Below are 23,169 nucleotides of genomic sequence, written 5' to 3'. Positions count from 1 at the left end.
CGTAAGTTGAATATACATTCTAGAATTTTCTTTTTTTTTTGGAAAAACATCCCACGAGAATGTTTTGTGACGCCTAATTAACGGACCACCTTACAATCATATTTACATGTATAACATGACCTGTTTCCATCTTTAATCATCACGACTAAGGTTTTGGTATCAGCTGGATCCTTGAAGATAATGGTAGGATGAAATCCCTCTTTGTATTGCTCTTTCACCCAATTGTCCAAGTCAGTTACACGACGAAACTTCCTGTAAATCTGGTCCTGTGTTGTCTCCATCACGACAACAAGATACTTCCTCTGGCCAGTGGAGTAGCATATCCCTGTTACAACTCTTCCCTTATCCTGGTTCTCCTGGATTACATTTTTAGCCTCGTCCCATGAATTCAAAGTGAAGCATGCCTGTTTCCCTTGGTATTCTCTTGTGTCCTTTGTCATGACGATATAGAATGTTGAACCCCGGGCGGCACAAGCAGTGATCTGAAAACCATCTTTCTCTTTCTTCCCTATATCTGATGTGTTCGTCAAAATTGTTTGATCCACGCCATAATTTGCCAAGAAAAGTACTCCAAATCCCAACTTTTCATCGCAGGCGAGAGAATATATCTGTTTGGACTTTCGATTCATCCGATTCCAATTTTCGTTGACCAACTCGAAGAAAGAGTCATAGTCAGATCGAATTTCCCAGGAAACGGCGGGCCTGGGAGTGTACATTTTTGAAGCTGCAAAAATACCACTAAAGCATCCATTGTGGAAACTTTGGCTGATCAAAATATCTTCAGAACTGAGCAAATGGCTACCGATAAAATCAGTGTACTCAACGGAGTCATATCCAGTGGTAATCGGAAAGTCGTTCCTGTTCCTTCTACTGTAAATAGGTTCAGTTCTTGGACGTGATAGTTTTCCGGTGATGAACAAAGTCAAATCCCCACCTTCGCCTAAAAAAATATTTGAAAAATCAATTCAATGAGACAAGAATTCAGGCCTTTCCGACTTTTAAAGTTTTACTCCTTGTAGTTTAAAACGCAGAACTTCTAGGAATGCCGTAGCTTAATTTACAGACATTGCTAACCAAGACTATAAAAGGGTTTAGTCCCAAGGTGAAACCGCGATCAAGTTTTTAATGGTTTCAAGTAAAAGGCCCTTCTAGTGAATACTGTTTTTACCCTAGTCCAGTCTCTGAACTGTTCCTTTCCCACCCTATATATGGGATGAACCCAGGCGAGAGAAGAGAGAGTTCAGGATAATGATAAAAACTGTAGTCTTAATTTATGGACTCACTTGCATAAATTACATGGGATGTATTAAACACATTGCAAGTTGATTGAACAAAATGAAAAAGAAGTTATTATTTAAAGTAGCCAAGATTTTCAAATTAGCCCCTAATTGCTATTTAAAGTTAAATTTAGTGAAAAGAGAACAACAAGGAAAGAAAACCAGACCTGTCAAATAGTGCTTGATGATAGTGTATATATGATAATGTATATATATTCTTAAAGTGAATAGAGCAATTTCGATATATTAAAATTCAGCCTAAAACAATAGACCTCAGCACGAGACTCCAGGGAATAAACCCCACAAACTCTGTAGTTATTCCCCGGAGCCTCGTATTGAGGTCTATTGTTTTAGGCTGAATTTTAATATATCGAAATTGGTCTATTGCTAGAGCAAGTCTTGCATTCGCATGCTCAAAAGGAGCCAATCAAAGCGTGATGTTAGCACGCGCGCCCCATTAAATGGAACTAAACATTGTAGTCTATTGCCACGCATAGGTGAATCCAAATACATTGAAGGCTTTACAAACCTTTGGTATCAACAGCTTTAGAATACTCCGGACATGCTGCCAGGCAGTGGAATCCCGGGATGTTCTTTTTCAGACAGAAATTTGCCCAACGGCCACTGTAGCAAGCATCGCTGAAAATCATTGGGTAGTGAGTTCCTTCAGGACTCATATTAAGAATTCCTTGAATACTGATTGTCCCATTAGCAAAGCACCAGTTTCCAGTCCCAATTTCTCCATGCCCAGTGTAGTACAAGATAGGTTTAACCCGGTCACATTTGCATGTATCAAAAAGTTTCCGAATATGACCAGTGGCTGCGGAATTAGTTAGACAAATATCTTTAACAGTTTTAAACAACCTAGCTCCAACTGCAGCTTCCATGTTGGCCAAGTCATGAGCAACAGCAGAACGAAATGTCCCGCCTTTGACTCCATGGGTGTCCCTGGTCCTTCTATCAGAGATAGCAATGTTGTCTGGAGGATCTGAAGCGCCTGACAATAGCAACCATTTGGTCTTAATAGAATCTGGGTTCCAATCTGACCACTTGTCAATTAGACCAACATTGGGACCCTGTGCAATCGCAGATCCAGCAAGATGACAAGACATGGTTTTTTTTTTCTTTCTTGGTTCCCTAAGGAAGATCAAAAGAGCGAATTTTTCAGACGGGCCCGAGCTGGGCAGCGTTCCCTCGTTAAGGTTGCTTTCCATCTTCAAGTCCAAAAAAATCGTTTTTCTTTTATTTGACAAAGTTGTAGTCAAAAGACAAGATTGAAGTCAGTCATTTTATCGAATGTTTACGAGAGAAAAGTATTAAAAACCTCAAAAACCGGCCGAGTAAAATCGAATATTGAAGTAAAATGGACGAAATCTCGGGGGGAATTTTCGCAGCAAACGCTCATCTTGGAGCTCGTCTTTCATGCTTTTTGTCTTTTGGTATTGTTTACAAAGCCCATTTGACAAAATTTGCAGAAAGAATCCCTTTGTGCTTGCAAAACTGCAAACAGCTATAAAAAAGTTCATAGGACGAAGGAAAGGAAAAAGCAAGCCCAAGTAATGTTCCTTTGGCGATCGGTGTTCATGATTCTTAAAAGAGGGTAAAAGCTTAAAACTAGCTGATATAGAAACTTTAAAAGTTTACCAAATTTTCGAATCGTATCTCTGGTTTTTCTTCGGGGGACAGTGAATTTGAAATTCAAAATCACTGCTTAATGTTTCTGATCTCAAGAGATCCTTAACAGCGAGTTCTTGTCAATCTTTGAATGAAAGATTCCAGAAAAACCCTGTGCTTGTAATTAGTTTTATTCCTTTCAAGAATTTCGCCGTAGTCTAGGTGGATGTCGTGCGGTTTTTTCGACCTGTTGCCGGGATCACCGACTCTTTACGCGTCGGATAATGTTCTGCTGCTCCCAAAGCCCTGCACCGTTTGTTCTCTCCAATGTAAGAAAAATCGCAGTCCATACATTTAACCCTGTAAACAATGCCTGTTATTCTTTCGTCCGGTGGACGATCTTTCGGTTTTATGGCGACAGAAGCAAGTGTACGTATGGGCTTGAAAGCAATCTTTATGTTGAGCCGTTGCAACGTGCGTTTTACCCTGTGAGATACCCCTGGTACACTGGGTATCATGGCAAGGCCAATCGGATCGGCTTAGTGGGTTTTTAGGCCGGACCTTGCTTGGGCAGCATTTTCAATAAATTTGGTAAGATATCCACTGTCCTGGACGTAGGATGTCTCTTCTGCCTTTAGGCCATCGTCAATATTTTTAGCTGTCAAATTATCTTTTAGGGTGCACTCCAAGAAATTGTGATCATGAAATGCTCTTATTTCCGCCGGTCACTCGAGTCCGGTCTACTAGAGTGGTCATTGAGAGCTAACCGTACTGACAGGCTAATCGGAGCTAGGCCAGCCGGGGTGATATTCAGGCTAACCACAGTGCAGACTTTCACTGCAATTAGCCTGAATACCCTGTTTACGATTAGCCCTCGATAATGCCAGAAATAACACGATAAATGCTTAAAAGCCTCCATTTTATCCCTAGTTTGCAGTCTGCGTTTTATACTGACCACTACAGTACTTGTACAATGAGTTTCGTAAATTCGGCAACTTCGAAGTCTTTTTCGACCAGGAATTCTAACTGTTCACGTGACATTTTAAACCGAGGTCGCCCACTCTCAGCCTGTGACGCGTACTTCGACCCTAATATATGGTGTCCCCCAGAAGATTGTCCAACTTATCCAGGGCTTCTACAAAGCATTCACTTGTTGTGTCGAGGGCGGTGACATCTGCAGTCATCGATGATTTCAAGGTCGTAGTATCTGACAACTAAACTGTAAGGCCAGTCAAGACGAAACTGCAAACTATTCAGACGATCGCTTTCTAAACTGTTCACATCCAGTCGTCTTAGGAGCGTTGCGTTGAAAGTCTCCGTTTTTATTTCGAAGAAACCGCAGCAAAATATTTCACACTAATACTTTTTCATTCGGAAAGCATCATTTTTGATGCGTTTTCGCCTATCGTCCACACTAAAACGCTCGAAACGCTGATGGAAGCGACAGACGCTTTTTTCGTCACCGTTTTAAAAAGCCTCCGTTTTCACCTGTCCACACTGGAAACGGAGCGTTTTCAAAACGATATTTCAATACGCTCCACTTCCGAGAACTTTTTCGTAAGCCTCCCTTTTCATCAGCGTTTTCGATCGTTTAAGTGTGGATGATAGGAGAAATTAAAACGCATCAAAAAGTATGCGTACGCATAAGTGTGGTCGGGTCCCTAGTCTGTGTATTATCCTCGTCCTCTCCGCTGTCCACCATGTTTTTCTCCAAGTGGGCATGAATTTCCATAAATTACGTTTTGGCGGGAAAACTACTACTTATCATAATTATCGGTCACTGGCTGAAGCCCAGTCCAACTCAGTTCGTTCCAATAGCCCTTTTCACGGTTACCTTTGCTCATTTGCATTACAATAAAATCTAGCATGTATGTGAGGCAATTTCGGACTATTTTGTAGTTTTAGCCCGAAATTGCCTCGCATCCACGTTGGATTACATTGTGATACAAATGAGAAAAATTAACCGTGAATAGGCCTATTGCCATGCCGAATACCGTCACGTAATAATTCAATGACTGAATATCAGAACTGAATGCATGCGCAGGATAATTGAATATTCAATTGTATTCAGAACTGCATATTTTAGTGCCACAAATAAATATTTGAATATCAGAATTGATACAAAATAGGATACCGTAAACTGCAGCTTATAAGCCTTGTCCTTAGTTACAGTCCTTATACAACTTTGTTAAGGGTTTTGGAATGGGCTAATAAACAGAGGGACCTATATACGGAGAGGCTTATACCTGGAATAAAAAACCGTCTCAAAAGAGCTGCAGCATTGTTGTTCGAAATATGTTTTTCATATACTAGTTTTAAACGAAGCTTTAACAAAGAGTCATAATAAATCGAATTTATTTCATTTTAAACTAGGGGGAGAATATTCAAATCATTACACATTTTAATGGCATAACTAATTCAACATCACAATTCCATTTTTACTTTTGACGGTAAATCACACTCCATACTAAAGAGGCAATAAATGAAGTTAAAGCCCACTGGCATTGTTAAGAAACAGGAGCTGATGACTGTAAGAAAGAATGCAAAACGCAACAGTGAGTGAATACCTAAGGGATGTTACACCGTATCCTAGTCCGAGATGTTACCACAAAGAAAGCAACGCTTCTATATGTCTGTGATCATCAAAGCCAACTTGGTACTGGACGCGTGACCAAGTAATAAAATCCCTGTGGGGCCAGTACTCATTTTCTTTCGCAGTTTTTAAGCGTAAAACCCGCAAATACATGTTAATTATCAATTCCTTTTTATTAAAACGAAAATTAAGTTAATTAACTGCTTTTCTGTACCAATAAAGATTCTGTATTAAAAACCGTGGCATTCTCCACGCTATATGTGTTAAGTTATTATTGTTACACTTGTAATTTGCGTCACTCACTCAGGCTTTAAAACATGCATAAATAATTTCTATTGTTCAGACGTTCTGTTCCTTAACAGTCAGAGAAGTAATCAAATACAAGCTTTCCTCTACCATTTCTCTGTTGCATTAGCCCTTTCTTCCTATTCAGACGTATTTTAAACTTAACCTACTCACTCGGTGAGGAAATCGTTTCACCGCCACGTCGAATAAAATAACTTGAACTTCGCTACGAATGCAAAAACCTTATACATTGGTCGGCGGATTCAAAAAAAGTCTTACAGGAAAGCGAAGGACTGAAGGAATGATCGAAGGAAGGAGCGAGGAAAGGATCGATTGAACCTCCCAGCCACACCTACAACTTGGATTTATCAAGTTTAAAATGTGCGAGTAAAGCGTTATATAATCAGCCTACACTGCGAAGTGACTGCAACTTGAATGACTTGTAGTAAAGAGATGACCGAATAGCCAAGAGGGTCAACTCATGTTGAAAATAAAATGACAGCTTCAGCGGTGAAGGTAGTAATTCAGACTTAAGAAAACATTTCATTTTTGAGGAGGATTGAAATGTTGTGCCATTAGTATGCGCGGATCGTATGAATGCGAATAATGAAGGATTTAAAATAAAAATTATATTTCTCAAGGCTTCAAAAGTGCCCTTAAAAGTGCAATTTTAAAGAATTTTCAAATATTACAATTTGTGTAAAATACATACTTGCTACAGCGAGCTTTCATACGAATAGTTATGAACCGTAAGACTGCTGAATATCACAAACGCCTCTGTATTAATTATTGCTGCAGTGCAAGGAACAGTTAACGTTTTCGCTTTTGTTAGACAACTGAAACTGCCGAAACATCTCTGTTCAAATAATAAAGACTTTATTTTGAAATAAATCCACCTTTCTGTTGACCAACGTTGTGTTTTGAAAAGCTTTCTATGTACCCGCACATTGGACTAGTAAATTCGACACTCCAAAGTCTTCACGACTGTTCACAAGTTTGCTCACAAAAAATATGTGGGTAACACACTATTCATTTCCTCATATTTCGAATAACGAATGACTGTCATCACGTATTAAGCTCTGACACGGGAACAAAGAGTCAACTAGACATCTAGAGTTTCCTTTCACTAAGTTACACTTTCTGTCACTGAAGCATTGATTTCCCTTTAGTTTATTGCGAATTTTATGGTTTTTTTACAATTTAGCACAAACAAAAGTCTGGCTTGAGATGAAATTAGTCTTTTTGGGTGATATGTCGAGCTCTCTTTGAGACAAGAATTTTGTACATTTCCCCCGTTGGTTTCACTTTTACATAAACAATGATGAACTGTTTCACAAGGCTTTGCTTCAGTTTACAATTTGTCATGGTCTTGTACCAAGCAGTGATCAATCATTTCTCCACAAAAGAACAACACAAAATTAAACATGACGGGCAAGCGAAATGAGAGTACGATCACGAAAGGAATTAACTTTGAAACAAATTCTACCAACAAGTACAACAAGAATCGTATGGGGACAGGTAAGGAGAGTCTGTAAGTTTATTGCAGGGCGGAACTTAATAAAGGACTAACCATTAGTGCTCTTACCTGCTGCTCTTCTACTAATGCAGCAAATCACACTTAATTTTGTGTGCTGTGGATCAGAGAAATCACCAAACATAAATCGTGCGACAAAATCGACTTGCTATTAAATAGCGCTTTAGCGACAACTGCAAGTCTACGTTCAATATGTCGATATTCTATGCTCCGTGGCTTTCAGGACAAAATTGCACTTTGTGAAGTTCCCTTCGTCCCTCAATTCCCAGAAGAGACTTGGATACAAAGAAAACACCGCCAAATATAAAAGTTTGTCCTGAAGGCTTGGAGCCATGTTGGGATATTGATATATCCAGTATAACTTGTACATACTTACAATCGGGCCATGTTTTAAAACTGTCAGGACATTCTACAGTTTCTCTCGTTTCGTTTGGTAATGTTCTTAACGCAAATTGTAAATCAACTGAAACTGAAAGTAGAATTGTGCGAGTAAAGCGAATTCCGAACTGGCTGAACCTTGAATGACTTGTAGTCGAGGGATGAACGAGAAACGAGAGCCCACTCATTGATCAGAAGATAAGGATTTCGTAACCTGCTGTCATGAAAGTAACAATTTGAAAGTATCATAATGAATATAATTTCTGTTTCTCACGGTCCCCAATAGGTGGATGGCTGAACTGTTAGTTTACGTGTAAACTTTTGCACGCGTCTTCCGAATTTCAGACGTGCTGCAATCTGTTGATACGGCAGAATTATAAACAAAGTAGACGATCCGGCATACTATGAGAAGGGACGGGAGGAGAGTAAATCCCATTTCCCAGCCTAAAATTTGCGCAAATCTCATTTCCATTCCGATTTTTAACATGGAAAATAATATAGGTATAGATGGGAGACTCACTCGATTCTTCCTTCACTCCTTCCTTCGCTTCCAGTTAGACCTTTTGTGAATACGCTCTTTAAGGCTTTCGCATTCGTAGCTAACATGAGGTCAAGTTATATTCGACCTGAAGGTGAAACGACTTCCTCGTATAAATTCTTTTGGCAATGTTTCCCCTTTGTTCTTTGCATTTATGACGCAAGTACTCAATCTGTCAACGCAGAAATAATCTGCATTGAGAAGATTTTTGCACGAACACCTCTCCGTATAGAACTAGTTATACCTTCCGGCAAGTGCCAACCAGGCGAAATGCTATCTTGTTTTGCATTTTGAAGTTTCATAGTGATTAATAGATTTCTGTATTGAAGGAAGGAATTGCTTCTGTAAGTGTGTGTAAGATGGCTTGGTTTTACATGAGGGAGAAGGACTGCACGAGTGTTTTTGCAAACAGAGTAGTTGAGGAAAAAGTATCCAAGTTTGAAATAATGAAGAGTTCAAGCAATGACGACTGCGACTCCAAGGACGACGGCTGAAAAAAATGGTCTAAAATTTTACCTTTGAATTTCGCAATTACCTATCATTCAGTAAGTCGATCGGTCTAAGACTCTGCTCAAACTAGAAGTGTAACGCCGGCGATCAATTCCAGAAGAAAATTCGAAAAATTAGCCGTCGCGGCTCATGTTTTTTAAAATACGATATTCAACTGAATCACAGTCCTTCAACATGATAAATTAATGGTACGTCTTCGGCCCCGTCAGGAATTTGAAAATGCAGCTTATTTTATTTTTTCTTTTTCTTTTTTTTTTTTTTGGTGGGGGGATGTGCTATATATTGTCTTTGACGAAAAACGGAAATACTTTTCAATAACACACTTAATTAAGACAAATTTTCAAGATTGTATTTAATGAGTAGCTCACTGATAAACTCCTCAATGGAGATTGCAGGCTACTTAACTTACTTGAATAAATATAATGGCGCATAAATAAGGCGGTGTAGTTGAATTTCCGTATTATTGTTGTGTCGTTAGAGCTTGTATTAATATAGACTACGAGTAGTCCCTCTTTCACTTAGTCCGTCGTGCGTGACGCGAAAGAAATTCGCGAGAAAAAAATGGCCGCACGATATCCTGGGGGCTAGGAGCGCGCGAAAGGAGGGTCTACCGCCTAAGCCCAAGAGTTTGCCCTTTCACGGCCGAGTGATTTTTCGGTGTAGGATTTCTCATCTTGACGTCCTCTTATTATCGCCTGTTATCAATAGCCCCGGGAGATCTGAATAAAATTGCTCTACTCTACTCTTCAAGTAGCCAGGTAAAAACATATGCCGTGAGAAGTATATCTTCGTTCAGTGTTCGTTCAGCGAAAGTGCCAAAGAAGTTTTAAACAGAAGACGGCGAATGAGGCCTCTTGTAACGATTTTCGCTGCGTCTAAAAGTTATTGCGAAAATTTCAACAGAGTTTCAACCGAGAATTTACATTATACATTATACATTATACATAGGAGATCATCCAACTGCGGGGAAATGTTTGCCGATAGCAGCGGAAAATTTCAGGTGAATGTCCGGTGTCAAGTGAGAGTCCGGTTCAATCTTTCAAATGGACGGCAGAAAGGCCAAGCTCAGTGAATTTATATTCGCCTACTTAGACGATGCTGTTGAGCGGCGAAATCACTAACACGCTCGCAGTCGGGTTGGAGGCAGAGAGCTTTGCCAAAAAAAAACACTGGATAAATTTAAATCTTTCCAAAGCGCCTGTTGGCAGATTCGCAAGAACATCACGGCTTGCGATGCGCGATTCCAACGCTTCGATTTGCTCTGGTACCGCTTCGATTTGCTCCGGTTCCAAAACATTCCTGCAAGACGTCACAGGTATCTCGAATGTTGACAACACGTTGTCAACGCTCCTAACATAAGCCAATCATATTTTTGCGTTGTGAGAGCAACGTATAATTCAAACTCTTGGGCTTAGGCGGTAGTCCCTCCTTTCGCGCGCTCCTGGCCTCCAGGATTTCGCGCGGCCATTTTTTTCTCGCGGTTTTCTTCCGCGTCACGCATGACGGACTAAGCGAAAGAGGGACTATTCGTAGTCTAGTATTAATACCGAACAAGGTCTCCTCTGTGGTAGGAGAGATTTGGCTAGCATTCACTTGGATGAACCAGTTCAAGACCTTTTGCGAAAACAATTTGGTAAACCTACACTTGATAAAAGAGTGCTAAATTGAATCTTTATCTCCGCGCGCGGTATAGACATTCATCGTCCGCCTTAGTACCAAATCGGAATAGTTTTTTCTTAGTTACTATAGTTCTGTGGTTAATTAAACTCTTTTAGTTTGGTTTCCTTGCAATTTTTTTTTCAGCGATTTAAAGATCTTAGTCCATACGTCTTTCTTTAATGAAAGTCTTTTGCTCCAACTCTCAGGGGCCCCTTGATCGCAGGAGTAAAGAGTTTTTAATTCGTGGAAGAAGTCAAGTATCTTCTTACAGAAGAGCTGGTGGTCCTTAAATTGATACACCAATTACTATGTTCGAAGTCCCTAACAGTCTTGGGATCCAGGCGAGTTTTAAGGCTTTTAATATCAAAATCGATCCTGTGTATTCCACCGTTGTCTAAATCTTGGTATTTTATCTTTCTTGGTTTTCCAGAGGAACTTAAAAGATTTTGTTCTTACAATGTCCACAGTTTCTTTGGGAGCATCCATCCCGTGAACTCCACATATGCAGCTTAATTTGCAACTTTTGGATCTTTTTTGTCGAAGACGAGCTCGTTATTCTTCTTAAGAGTCCCTGTCCATAAAAATGGAAAATAACTCGGCAAGGGTCGAAAATTCGATTTCGCTCATATTTTCATGGTAGACAGGCTAGGGCATGACAAAAACTACTGGATAGTTTTTTTGGCAAAATATCCTTTTATTTCAAAGAAATATGCAAATTGCCAAATTCCGTTAAAATCGTCATTTGACGCACTATTTTATTAAGCAAGTTTGAGAGCCTCGCATGCAAAACCACACCATTCAGATTCTTCCGTCTTTAAAACACTCAAATATTTTTTTGCAATGTTTAAATGTGTACTGGATTGATTTTAGGGAATGTTGCGTTGTCTTTTTGGGCGCAAAATAATTAAATTTCGAAGACATGTATTTCATTCACTTAAAAGTACTTCGTGAATAGAATTAATTTTCACCATGCGCGAAACCGTCAAATGGATTAAGCTCCTGGTGGTTGAATCGCAGAAGGATGGTCTACAAATTCCTGTAAAAATTTCTTTGGGCATATGATTGTGAGCGACGCGAGAGCTTTTCAAAGTACGTTAAAAATGCAAATATTTGACAATCCCTCGTCAAATTTCAATTTACGGGTTAGAAATATATTTTAGCATGCGTCACCATCTGAGGCACGATTTACGGACACCATTACAGTGTAAGGATTTCTTGTCAGGCCTTACAACAATACAAGCGAGCAGAGTGGAGAACTGGGACCTCCTGAAAACCAGTTACAGAATACCGAGAGTGCAGAGAGTGCCGAAAGAGATCTTGTTTTATTGAGGCTGTAAGGTTGTAAGGCCTTACAGAAAACCCTTACCCTCCAAACCTAACCGTAAATCGTGCCTGGCATATTAATTATATTTACGAAGTACTTTTAAGTGAATGAAATACATGTCTTCGAAATTTAATTATTTTGCGCCCAAAAAGACAACGCAACATTCCCTAAAATCAACCCAGTACACATTTAAACATTGCACAGAAATATTTGAGTGTTTTAAAGACGGAAGAATGGTGTGGTTTTGCATGCGAGGCTCTCAAACTTGCTTAATAAAATGGTGCGTCAAATGACGATTTTGACGATTTTTTACATATTTCTTTGAAATAAAAGGATATTTTGCCAAAAAAACTATCCAGTAGTTTTTGTCATGCCCTAGCCTATCTACCATAAGAATATGAGCGAATCGAATTTTCGACCCTTGCCGGGAAATTAAGAATTTGTCTGATTTTTACAGGTAGGCACTCTTAATATTATATGAAAAATATATCCCCAATATCCTAACAAGGCTGTGGAACCATCTTAAATCTAGAGGCCTATTTCTATTGCTTTTCCATTTCCCTAACCAAAGCGCTTCGTTCTTTTTTTTTTTTTTTTTTTTTTTTTTTTTTACATTTAGGGACTGATCATCATGCAATTCTTCCGAATTCTTTCTTTCGAATTCTTTCGAATTTCTTCTTCTTCTTTCTTTCTTCCGGGGAGAGGGGGCAACCTTGTCGAACTCCTTTTGACGGTTTAAATCAACTGGTAATAAAGGCATTGTTTTGTACCGCACTTTCTGTGTTCGTGTAGAATATCTTAATCCAGCGCTTTATGTCAAAACCAAAATCAAAACTTGTTTAGCGTCTTCATTATAAACTAAGGACCACTCAAAGGTTGGCAGCTTTTGGATATTTTATTCACACCCTTTTCCCTTACAATTACATAGCCCTTATAAGGTTTGGGTGGCTAGGATTTGCTAGTTTAGCTTCTGGGTTCGCTTTTGAGTATTGGCAATTGTTTCAGGTCTTTTATACTAACACGTTCAACTTCTGGTCGTAGAGCATTTCTCAATCTCTTATTCAGCGTGCGTGAAAGGGACTGTCGCGAATAGTATGCTATCCGCTCCAGTCCCTTATTAGGACGGTTAGTCCCAAAAAAAGAAACTCGGGGAATCCATTGAGATCAGGTACCGGAGATCTTCAGCTGATAGAAACTATGAAAACCATAAAACGTTCCACATTGTCCAAAAACATCAAAGAACAACTTCATCTACATGGGAATTTTCTAAGTTGTATGTAAACCGCTATTAACCGCGCAATCAGAGGGAAAATGGATTTGGAATCGAAGCGGATCAGCAAAAATATAACACATAAGTTTACAAGAGCAAACGTAGACTATTTTCAAGACTTTTTAAGCTATATGTCAAATGTTGATTCTTTCAGGTTAAAGTTTTTATTCATGTGATGTTTCTCTTTATTAATTGTGCAACACACCATAACGCAGGCGGTTTCGCTCTGGGGCAGTGGCTGGATACAATGGGTATTGACTGCGGGCATTCGATAAAAGCTGGAACATGGAACATTTCCGAACATCCCGGAACATCAAAAATTAGAATAATTATGAGAAAAAATGTCTAGAATTAAATAGAGGAATAACCAAGAAAGAGAAATGAGGGAAAAAACAAACAAAACTAAACTGGTATCTACTCCGAATACTCGTAAAAAAAAAGCCATTGACTTCAATGAGTGAAGGCTCGCAACTTTAACCTCTTAAGTAGCGATTTCGGGAGGGAATGTACAAGCTATCTCCACGAATTCATTCCCGCCAGTTGTTCGTTAACGATTTAATCACGTGACGGTCCCTTATTTTTCCGCGGAGCTGAAGTGGTCCATTGCCACAATATTGTTTTGCTGTTGTTGCCTTGTTTACGGTGAGGGAAATCTGGGGAGAGTACCTGTCCCCGGGGTAGGGACACGCTGTACTCTACCCAGATTTGGACCTTAAAGAAACGTTTTTACGAAGCTGATAATAGTTGATTATCATTATTATTAATTATTTAACTTATTTCTCTTATTTGGCTATTTCTTTATTTAATTTAAAAACTGCCGTTGGAAATTTTGAATCCGAAGCGGTTCCATTCTTAAACACGTGTGTGGTACATCGCTGGACACCATGTCACAAGGATCCCGCCAGGAGGAGCCATGTGGATCGACCGATTGTTTTGGTTAAAATTAATGTCAAGTTTGTGTCCATAGCTGAGGCAGGAGTGATGGATGCTGGAATTGAAGTCTAAATGTCAAATCTCTTGATCTGAAAGCAAGTTTAATCATGCCCTGTGCCTGATATCAACAGCTGACTTCTCCAATTAATTTGAGAAAGTAGTGATGGACGCTGGAATAGAAGAGTAAATGTCAAATTTCTTGATCTGGAAATGAGTTTAGTTAGACTCTCTTCCTGATATCAACGGCCGACTTCTCCTTAAAATACCAATACAAGACAAGCATGTAAGAGTTGAGAACATAGCAACTAATAACCAAGGCAAAACCGGTCTGATATATATAGTCAGGACCTTGGTTAGTCTGCCTGACATCAGCAGCTGACTTCTCCTTAAAATACCGATACAAGACAAGCATACAGGGTTTCAAATCATGGCAACTGGTCACGAAAACAATACCGATCTAATCTAGATAACCATATTCTCCCACCCGATGTTGTAAGAAATGTATGAAATCGGGTAATGAGAATTTGTCGTTTGACTCCAGGGTTCAGTGATAGCAGTTTTCGAAGCAACACTTTATTACTTGGGATCTTTATCTTTTTTATTCCAGCAGGTACGATTAGCTAATTCACTTCCCTTCAAATGCCTGCCTTACTGTACTATTACAGTTTTGCAATAGCTGTATTTTAAACACGACAGTGTGAGAATATCTTTGACTGTGTAACATGAAATTGTTGACGGTTTTCACAGTTTAATAATTCACCTGCAAAAAATGAAACATAAACCTGGACAAACGCGATTGGTGTTGCAACGAGTAACGTTAGCTGTAGATATAATAAACTGTAAATATCCAAAGCATCAATTATACGTAGCTGGATAAATGTTAAGTATATTAAGTGATGACGAGGTCATCGTATTTACAAAAAGCGAAGTAGCGATCGTAGATTTTCACGAGGTCACTCAGTTTGTTTGCAATCAAGACCAGCACTCTGGTTTTGAACAAAAGGTAACCCATTTAAAATTTTTTGGCTTCATATGTGGTCAAGCTAGCAGGGTAAAATGCGAGAAAAGAAGAATATCGCACTCAAACTGGTGCAAAGATGAGTAGCTAGTGCGTTACCGGAGCGGTCTTCCCTCATTTGGACTATACTTGGACATCTCCCCGACCACCAACCCTCCCCCCCACCTTCCCCGATAGGGTATGGCTTTTTGGCCTTGCTGCTCTGAATAGGGCTTATAATTTTTTTTCTACTCTATCCCAGACATTTCCTTCGTTAAACGTGGTTTAAACAGCAGATCGGAGAGGATCGGAAAATGGTGCCCAGCGTTAGATGATAGCAATTATGGGGTTGCCAGGATCCTCTAAGGGACCTAGAATTAAAGGTGTTAAGCTACTCGGGGAGGTAGTTTAGTTTTTCTCTGTCCCAAACAGGGTCAGGATTTCAAACCCTAGGTGGCACCTCTTAACCAGATAAGGGTCAAGTACCACTCCAACATCACCTTGGAGTACATAGAAAAATAATCGAAAAATAATTCACAAAATAGCGCAAGAGCGAGTAAACGGTGAATAATGCACATTATATAATCCAACCGTTTTTTTTTCACTGTTTTCTTCGCATTCTATTTTGTTTTGAGTCGAGCCGAGTCGAACATTGCGAATAGAATTATTCGCGCTGAGCCTTTCGTTACTTGGTAACCAAGTGATCAGGATGTTCCTTTGGCCTGCTGGGAGTGGAACTTAAAAACACCCGGTTCAACTGGTGAACCATAATTGTCTTCACCCCATTTGAGTTTGTTTTTCGCTTGGATCTAACGGGGTTTAGACCGAGTGGAATCTCCAGAGTTTGATTAATTGAGGACAAATTAGCTGAAAGCCTTAAACCCGACGGAAGGATCAAACAGAGAGCATGTCCGGTCGTTATTTAAGTTACTAGTTCAGAAGTCTTTAACCAACGTTTTACGTGAAAAACAATGAGAGAAGTATTAGTTGGTCTGCCTCGAAAACTTGCACGATACATGATCTTGGGCACAAATTCGTTGAGAAAACATACCTTTCCGAAGATGAACAAAAAAGGGGTGGATTATGAAAGTTTTTCCTCTGCCGAGTAATTAGTGATTCTTACTTACTACAGAGAAACGATCGAGTCTCTTTGGTGAAGCGTTACAACCTTTTTATTGATGTCTCTTTTGTTATGCTAATTTACAGCTGTGGTTGCAATCCCATCAAGGTGCAACATTACTACATCTCACTGTTTGTGTACAGGATCACATCTGTGGATATTTTTAGGTCTACAAAATGTAGAAAATGTTTTACAATAAAGTTCAGAACTCTGAAAATAGTACAATAACAAGTTTAAACCTGAAGATGACAAAATTAAAACGAAATTGATCGTTAGGATCTTTTGGCTTTCTTTGTTTGATTTTTCTTTCTAACTTGGCCGGTACTAACAAAAGTTTTTAACCATGTATTTGATTATTCTAACCTAAAATGAATGGTATGGACTTTCTGCACGTAGTAATAACTAGTTTTGACTAGCATTTTTAACTACTTTTTTAATTAATTTTGCATATTGGGTGAGCTGACTAGATCTTTTATTTAAAATTGCGTTAAACCCTGCTAGGTCCCACCTAATTTGACTATACATTGTAGAATAAATAAAACGTCGAACGAGCATGTTTTGTTATCCCTAACACGCCCTTAGCAAGACGTGCCCTTCGGTCATGCCACTTTAAAATTTATTTTACATATATAGCTCGATCTATTTTCATCCTTAGTCATCACCATTAAGATGCTGTTATCAGTTGGATCCTCAAAGATAATGGTAGGATGAAATCCTTCTTTATATTTCTCTTGCACCCAGTTACTTCTGGCAGTCCTATTATTAAACCACCCATAGGTCTGGCCTTCTGGTGTTGCTGTCATGACCACAAAATACTGACCTAGTCCGGTGGAGTAACATATCCCTGTTATAACTCTTCCCTCTTTATAATTCTTCTGTATTTCATTCTTAGCCTCTTGGCGTGAAATACGAGTAAAACATGTCTGTTCCCCTTTGTATTCATTTGGGTCTTTGGTCATGATGATATAAAATGTTGAACCCCGGGCGGCGCATGCAGTGATCATAAAACCATCTTCCCATTTCTTCCTTATATCAAGTAAGTTCGTTACAATCGACTGACCAGTGCCATAATTTTCCATGAAAAATACCCCGAATCCTAAATTCTCGTCGCATGCAAGAGAGTATATGTTAAGTGACCTGCCATTTTTCCATTCCCACTTTTCGTTTACAAATTTAATGAAGGTGTCATAGTTTTTCCGAATTCCCCAGGAAAGGTTGGGCATGGGACTGTACCTTTTCGAAGGAGCAAAACATCCACTGAAGTATCCGTCATGAAAATTTTGGCAGATAAGGACATTTTCAGAATTGAACAGATGGCTTCTTATAAAATCTACGTACTTAACTGAGTCATATCCAGTGGTAATCGGAAAGTCTTTTCTGTTCCCTCCACTGTATATAGGTTCAGTGCCAGGACGTGATTTCTTTCCGGTCATGAATAAAGTCAAATCTCCACCTTTGCCTAAAAGGTATTCAAAAAATCAATTAGATAAAACACGCAGATCGTTCCGACTTCAGTTCTGCTCTTTACACGGTGACATGCATAGCCTTCATGAACGCCGTAGACAGAGACAGTCGGATTTGGATATTTGTAAACTCGCCATTCAAGCTTCTTTACAGCATTAGATGAATTTTTGTTGGTATCCACAATTTGTAATGTAAAATGTAAATCTTATTAACAGTGGTCATGCACTTAGCTATACAAGCACGAAGCTTAGCTAGTTTACAGGTGTGCCTGTTGGGCCAATATTGCCCTCAAACCGCTCCCTCCTCGTAGCATTATATTATGCTTGTAGCACTTCACTACTTTTGGCCAAATTATGCTAAAATTTATGCTCGTTTAACCAAATTATGCTACATTATGCTTTTTTAACCCTTTTAGTGGCAGTCGGACGTTTTCTTACGATTGAGGGGTTATGCGCTTTCTTTGTACCACTTGTGATGCCATCAATTTAGGCGTCAATAGATATTCTTGATAAGTAGATAATAGAGCTAGGATAGATCTATCCACACAATTGTCCGTTTTGGAAATCAACCGCATTCTGACGTAGCTAATTGAAAAAAACGTGAGCAGTTTTTGGTGCAAAATTTGGTGGTAAAATGGCCCATCACACCTAAAATCGATCAAGGTTCCATTTCCAGGCTTTAAGGATAATCAACACAGAACTTTTTAAGGCTGTCAGAAAGGAAATGGAGAGCAAGAGCTAGTGAGAGTTCAGTAAAGGGGCGAGAAAAAGAAAAGGAAAAGGCCAAGGACAAAAAATCGAATCAAGCCAGCAAAAAAAATGTCCAATTTTTGACTTATGCGCATGGTCCAAAGTAAAACATTGTACATTTTGGTGCCTAATACTCAGGGAAATCTTGCTCCTCGGTAAGAAATCTCTTTTTCAACAAAGTTGAGGCCAATTCAGGGTCGTGGCAGCCAAAAAAAACCGAGTTAACGGTAAAAAAAAAAAACAGCATTTTTCGAGGAAATTTGCCAGTTAAGGTGGCTCCCTATAGTTTTACGATTACGCGAGCGCTGAGGAAGTAATCTGCGCGCGCTCAATAGAAAACGTCAGTGTTTCTCGATATTTTATTACGTCAACATGAGCACAAAAAGCAAAACTGACAATGAAATTTCTCGCGTTTCCTTCGGTGAAATTCCGTAAAATTTGGCAGATTGGTAGTAAATATTTTACTTTAGTCGGAGCTCGTTTTTCAGGGAAATCCATAAGACCAGATTTTTTGCAGCGGTAAAAGACATAAATTTGAAAATATTGAAAAAACTGCCTTTACAAACCCTACTTTCTTCGTGTTTAAAATTCGTATCTCGCTGAAAGCGATGTGATGTAAAAATTTTGGAAGATTTCACCGAAGGGAATTCATGAAAATCACAAATAAAGCCATAAAAACAGTAAAAAACACATTTGTTTGGGCATTTATAATTTAAGACTAAATCCCACAATTTTAGCCGAGATGGTAGCAAAACACTATTTAATCATTGCTTATTACATGTAATAAGTTTGAGAGGACTAGGTGTGAAAGCGAATGCAAAAACAGCATTCAAAACATAACACTTGCGTGCGCAACGCCATAAATGATTACCCTATGGAGCCACCTTAAAGCGCTAAAACGTGGCAAGTAAGTCCAAAAATACATTTCCTTTCATTAGAAGACGTTTATTCTTGTTAACTATATATATATCCTATTTCATGTCCTTTTTAAATTTCATCGACATTTCTCTGGCAGAGCTGCAATTTCTGAAAATTTTCACTTGAATCAGCTGGCATGGATGAGGCCTTTTTGTAGCCTTGCCTAATTAGAGGTTCTGCAATCTCGTTCCCAGAGTCTTCGTTCCCCTTGACCAGTGGTCGGAAAACGAGAGCTCTGAGAGCAACCATTTCAGGCGTGGGCCATAGATGCTGACTGCGCAGTGAAACCGGATGGGCAGTATTGGGTTATTTCAAAATGGTTGCTCCCAGAGCTCTCGTTTTTCGACCGCTGGTCAAGGGGAACGAAGACTGTGGGAACGAGATTGGAGGTTCTGAGGACGACTTGGTTTACAGTGGGACTTCCGGTAGGCCCCAGTCTCCGGGCTCAGTAAACTGCAAGAGCGCTTTGGTTGCCGTAACTCACTTCCACCTGGGCTGATACATATGATATATATGCAATGATAAACGACTGGAAAACTTGAATCTTGTACATACACACATACAAACATAGGACGGTCCACTACTAGAGAAAATTTAGAGATCGTTTACTACAGATCTCTCAAGCTAAACAGAATTAAAATAATCAAATTGAAGGCTGTACAAACCTTTGGTATCAAAAGCTTTAGAATACTCCGGACATGCTGCCAGACAGTGGAAACCTGCGATGTTCTCTTCAAGGCAGAAATTTGCCCAATGGCCACTGTAGCAAGCATCGCTGAAGATCATCGGATAGTAAGTTCCACCAGGAAGCATATTAAGAATTTCTTGAATGCTGATTGTCCCATCAGCAAAGCACCAGTTTCCAGTCCCAATTTCTCCATGCCCAGTGTAGTACAAGAAAGGTTTTAACTTTTCACGTTTGCATGTTTCAAAAAGTTTCCTGATATGAGCAGAGGCTGCTGTCTTGGTTAGATAGAGGTCTTTAACAGTGTTGAACAAATTAATTTCGACTGCAGCTTCCATATTGGCTAAATCATGAGCAACACCAGAAAGAAAAGTGCCTGCTCTTCTCACTCCCGGAATATCCCTGGTCCTTCTATCAGAAATATTAATGCGGCTTGGAGGATCAGAAGCACCTGACAGAATCAACCATCTGGGCTCAATAGAAGTTGGGTTCCACTCTGACCACCTGTCAATTCGGCCAACATTAGGACCCTGTGTAATAGCAGAGCCAGCAAAAGGAGAAGACATCGTTCTTGCATAGGGATAAGGCACTCTTAATCCTGACAGTCTCTGGTGTCTGCACTCTTTTCGTTACCTGAGATAAACAAAAACTGTGATTTTTTTATTTTTTATTTTTCACGAATTGCTGATGAGAAATTTCAGTTTCCTACGTGACTACATGTAGGAAAAGATCTTTTGGTTAAAAAAAATGGCTTTTCCAGACTGTAACATAAACAGGGTAAAGAAATAGCCAATTAGCACGTTTGAGAAATCACACCATTTATTCCTAAAAGTAGGTCAGGTTTACGTGACGCTACACGACTCAATTTAAGTATGAGGCGACTCCCTCGGAGCTATGAAAAATTGCTGGATGTACCATGACAATTTTTAATGAGCATTATTTAGGACGAACTGTATGACAAATTTCATTTCATCACAATTGCGTATCCTAGCCCAACAGTCGAATCTCGCCAGCGGGAATTTTCCTTTGGTCTGGCCTCTGTTCTTCAGTCTCACGTCTGTATTGCATTTGTAGCAGGGAAAACGCCCATGCTATGTGGCTTATACGTATCAACAGAGCTCCGGCGGCCCGAAAGGCAGAGTATCATACTCATAGCGGAGCTCCGGCGGCCCGAAGGGCCTCCAAGCGGAGCCCCATACTCATATAGGAAAGGAAAGGAAACCCATGAGTTGATTTTCTCGTGGTTATCATGGCTAGCGGTATTGCTCGTGGGCGCGTACGCAAGACGACGAGGGAGTCACGCAAGATGGCGGCCATACTCCAAATAGTAGGTTGACAGAGACATGCAGCCTTGGTTTACAGTGTACTTTTTTGATATTGGACATCCATGTTATGGTCAATTGACAACTGACAAAACAAGGTATCTGCTGACCAGTATCATGTGACCATATCACCGGCTCAAGTTTAGAGCTCATTGAAGTCACGCGTTTCTTTTTTTCAACAGAAAACCTCATCACAAATTTACAAAACTCAAATGAAAATTCTCGCTTATCCTGGGTTAGCTTAATCGGTCTTTGAACAACCTGGCTCAGGAGTTCCACTGTTAGGCTTGGCTAAATCTATATATTAGACACCGGTGAATTGTTTTTCCCATGGTCATCATGGCTGGCGGTTTTGCTCGTGGGCGCGTACGCACGACAACGACGAAGGTGTTGCGCAACATGGCGGCCATACTCCTCCTAATAGGTCGACCCAGAGAGATGTAGCCTTGGTTTATAGTGTGTTTCAAATGTTTAGAGAAATTAAAAAACGGTAAACACAGCGCGGAAAAATTGTTTGGTTCGTTGATCTGTCGAAAAGATTAGATCAGTTTAGTTTTTACACTTTTTGCTGGAAGTTTCTGACTCGAAGATTCAGACTGAAGTGAATTGCCGATTTTCTGCTTCGGCGAGATGTCTTCAAAAGGAGTGTGAAGTCTTCCTGATTTGAAACCATGCTGTTAGATATTTCATAAATTTCATTGTTTTAATTTCGCTTATCTCTCAAACAATACTTGAGTCGCTTTACCGAAGTTGTTCCATACTGCAATTGTAAACAAATAGTTTTGTGTCGGTTACTCGCGACAGCCGCTTTGTACATTACTAAAATTTCTTCTTCACTTAAGGTCGGCACACAAGAGGGGGCACACGCGACTAGTCCCTGCAACTAATCACCTAAAGGCGAGTTTACACGAAGGGACTGGTCGCAGGGACTTGTCCCACGAACAGTTTACAAGAGGCGTTTTGAGGAACAAGTCGCAAGGACTTGTCCCAAAAATTCAACTAGTTTGAATTCGTGGGACTAGTCGCCGGGACCAAATTCTAGTCCCTGCGACTAGATTTTGTAACAAAAATGACAAGTTCACACCGGACGGCACTTGTCCTCGCGACTTGTTGCAGGGACTAGTCACAGGGGCTAGTCGCCTCGTGTGTGCCGACCTTTACGGTTGGAAACCAAGAAAGAATTTGCTTTTTGACCTCGGCACGTGATAATATGCATAGTGTTTACGACGCACGGAGATTTCCTCGTTTTGTTTGTTCAATATATTCGGTCTAGTAAAATGCTCATTGTCGAATTTCTTAGAGATTATTGGTAAAAGATTGGTAAAACTATGTGCTATAAAATGACTGCAAAGCCGTCGGCAAAAATAAAATTCAAATTATTAGCCAATTACTCTTTAACGCGAATAATACACTTCAACACCGCACGCCTTTGAAAATGTGGACTTCGGCCTCTGAATGCATTTCTTGGATTTACCTTGATTGATAATCACTCTTAAACGAATTTCTTTCATTCGGCCATCCTCTATCGAAGCAGGATTTGCTATTTGATACTCGGATGTAAAGATGTGCACATTGTATTTGCGTTGATTTCCTCGTTTTATTCAATTTATTCGGTTTGATGAAATGGTTATTTGTGAATTTCTTTAAAGGTTATTGCGTCGAGTAGATGATTAATATGACATTATCGAAACTTACCAATTTTCTCCACAGACAATATCAACACTTTCGCTTCTCTGCTATATTTCCCAGAAATTCTTTAACTACCTGATCATGTCACCTTAGAGTTTAGCATTTTGAACTCAATGGAAACGTATGAAACTTGTGGTTTCTTTCCGGCCGAGTTTCCCAACTTTCCCTGTTTCAAAACCAGGGATGGTACGTTGAAAAATTTGTATCTGAAATTGGTTACATGCGAAAAACCCCTACATCACCTTGAAAGGAAAGTGTTAGACACCATTAACCACCAAGCCACAAGTACGCCAGTCAGATAGCATGCACT

The 23,169-nt window shown here is 39.7% G+C and overlaps 2 protein-coding genes across 4 annotated transcripts; both read right to left on the bottom strand.

The window, feature by feature from the left end:
- Positions 1-25: 25 nt before the first annotated feature.
- LOC145483491 (uncharacterized) lies at positions 26-9,807 on the bottom strand. Of its 3 annotated transcripts, XM_081462008.1 has the most exons (4): positions 7,680-9,807; positions 7,355-7,400; positions 1,807-2,414; positions 26-940 (listed from the first exon to the last, which is right to left on the bottom strand). In XM_081462008.1, exons 3-4 carry the CDS (start codon positions 2,387-2,389, stop codon positions 78-80), a joined length of 1,446 nt encoding a protein of 481 aa, XP_081318134.1. In that variant the 5' UTR covers positions 2,390-2,414; positions 7,355-7,400; positions 7,680-9,807; the 3' UTR covers positions 26-77. The 3 variants fall into 3 exon arrangements, with proteins under 3 accessions (XP_081318134.1, XP_081318133.1, XP_081318132.1); XM_081462007.1 differs by having other exon boundaries at positions 7,355-9,807; XM_081462006.1 differs by lacking the exons at positions 7,355-7,400; positions 7,680-9,807 and having other exon boundaries at positions 1,807-3,605.
- Positions 9,808-16,005: 6,198 nt separating this feature from the next.
- Positions 16,006-20,519, bottom strand: LOC145483495 (uncharacterized). Its single transcript, XM_081462015.1, has 2 exons — positions 19,829-20,519; positions 16,006-17,491 (listed from the first exon to the last, which is right to left on the bottom strand). Exons 1-2 carry the CDS (start codon positions 20,412-20,414, stop codon positions 16,632-16,634), a joined length of 1,446 nt encoding a protein of 481 aa, XP_081318141.1. The 5' UTR covers positions 20,415-20,519; the 3' UTR covers positions 16,006-16,631.
- Positions 20,520-23,169: the final 2,650 nt, after the last annotated feature.

Source organism: Orbicella franksi, chromosome 4 (assembly GCF_964199315.1).
Source record: "Orbicella franksi chromosome 4, jaOrbFran1.1, whole genome shotgun sequence".
NCBI classification, from domain to species: Eukaryota; Metazoa; Cnidaria; class Anthozoa; order Scleractinia; family Merulinidae; genus Orbicella; species Orbicella franksi.
Note: the sequence above shows the minus strand (reverse complement) of the source record. Positions and strands in the feature narration are given on the sequence as shown.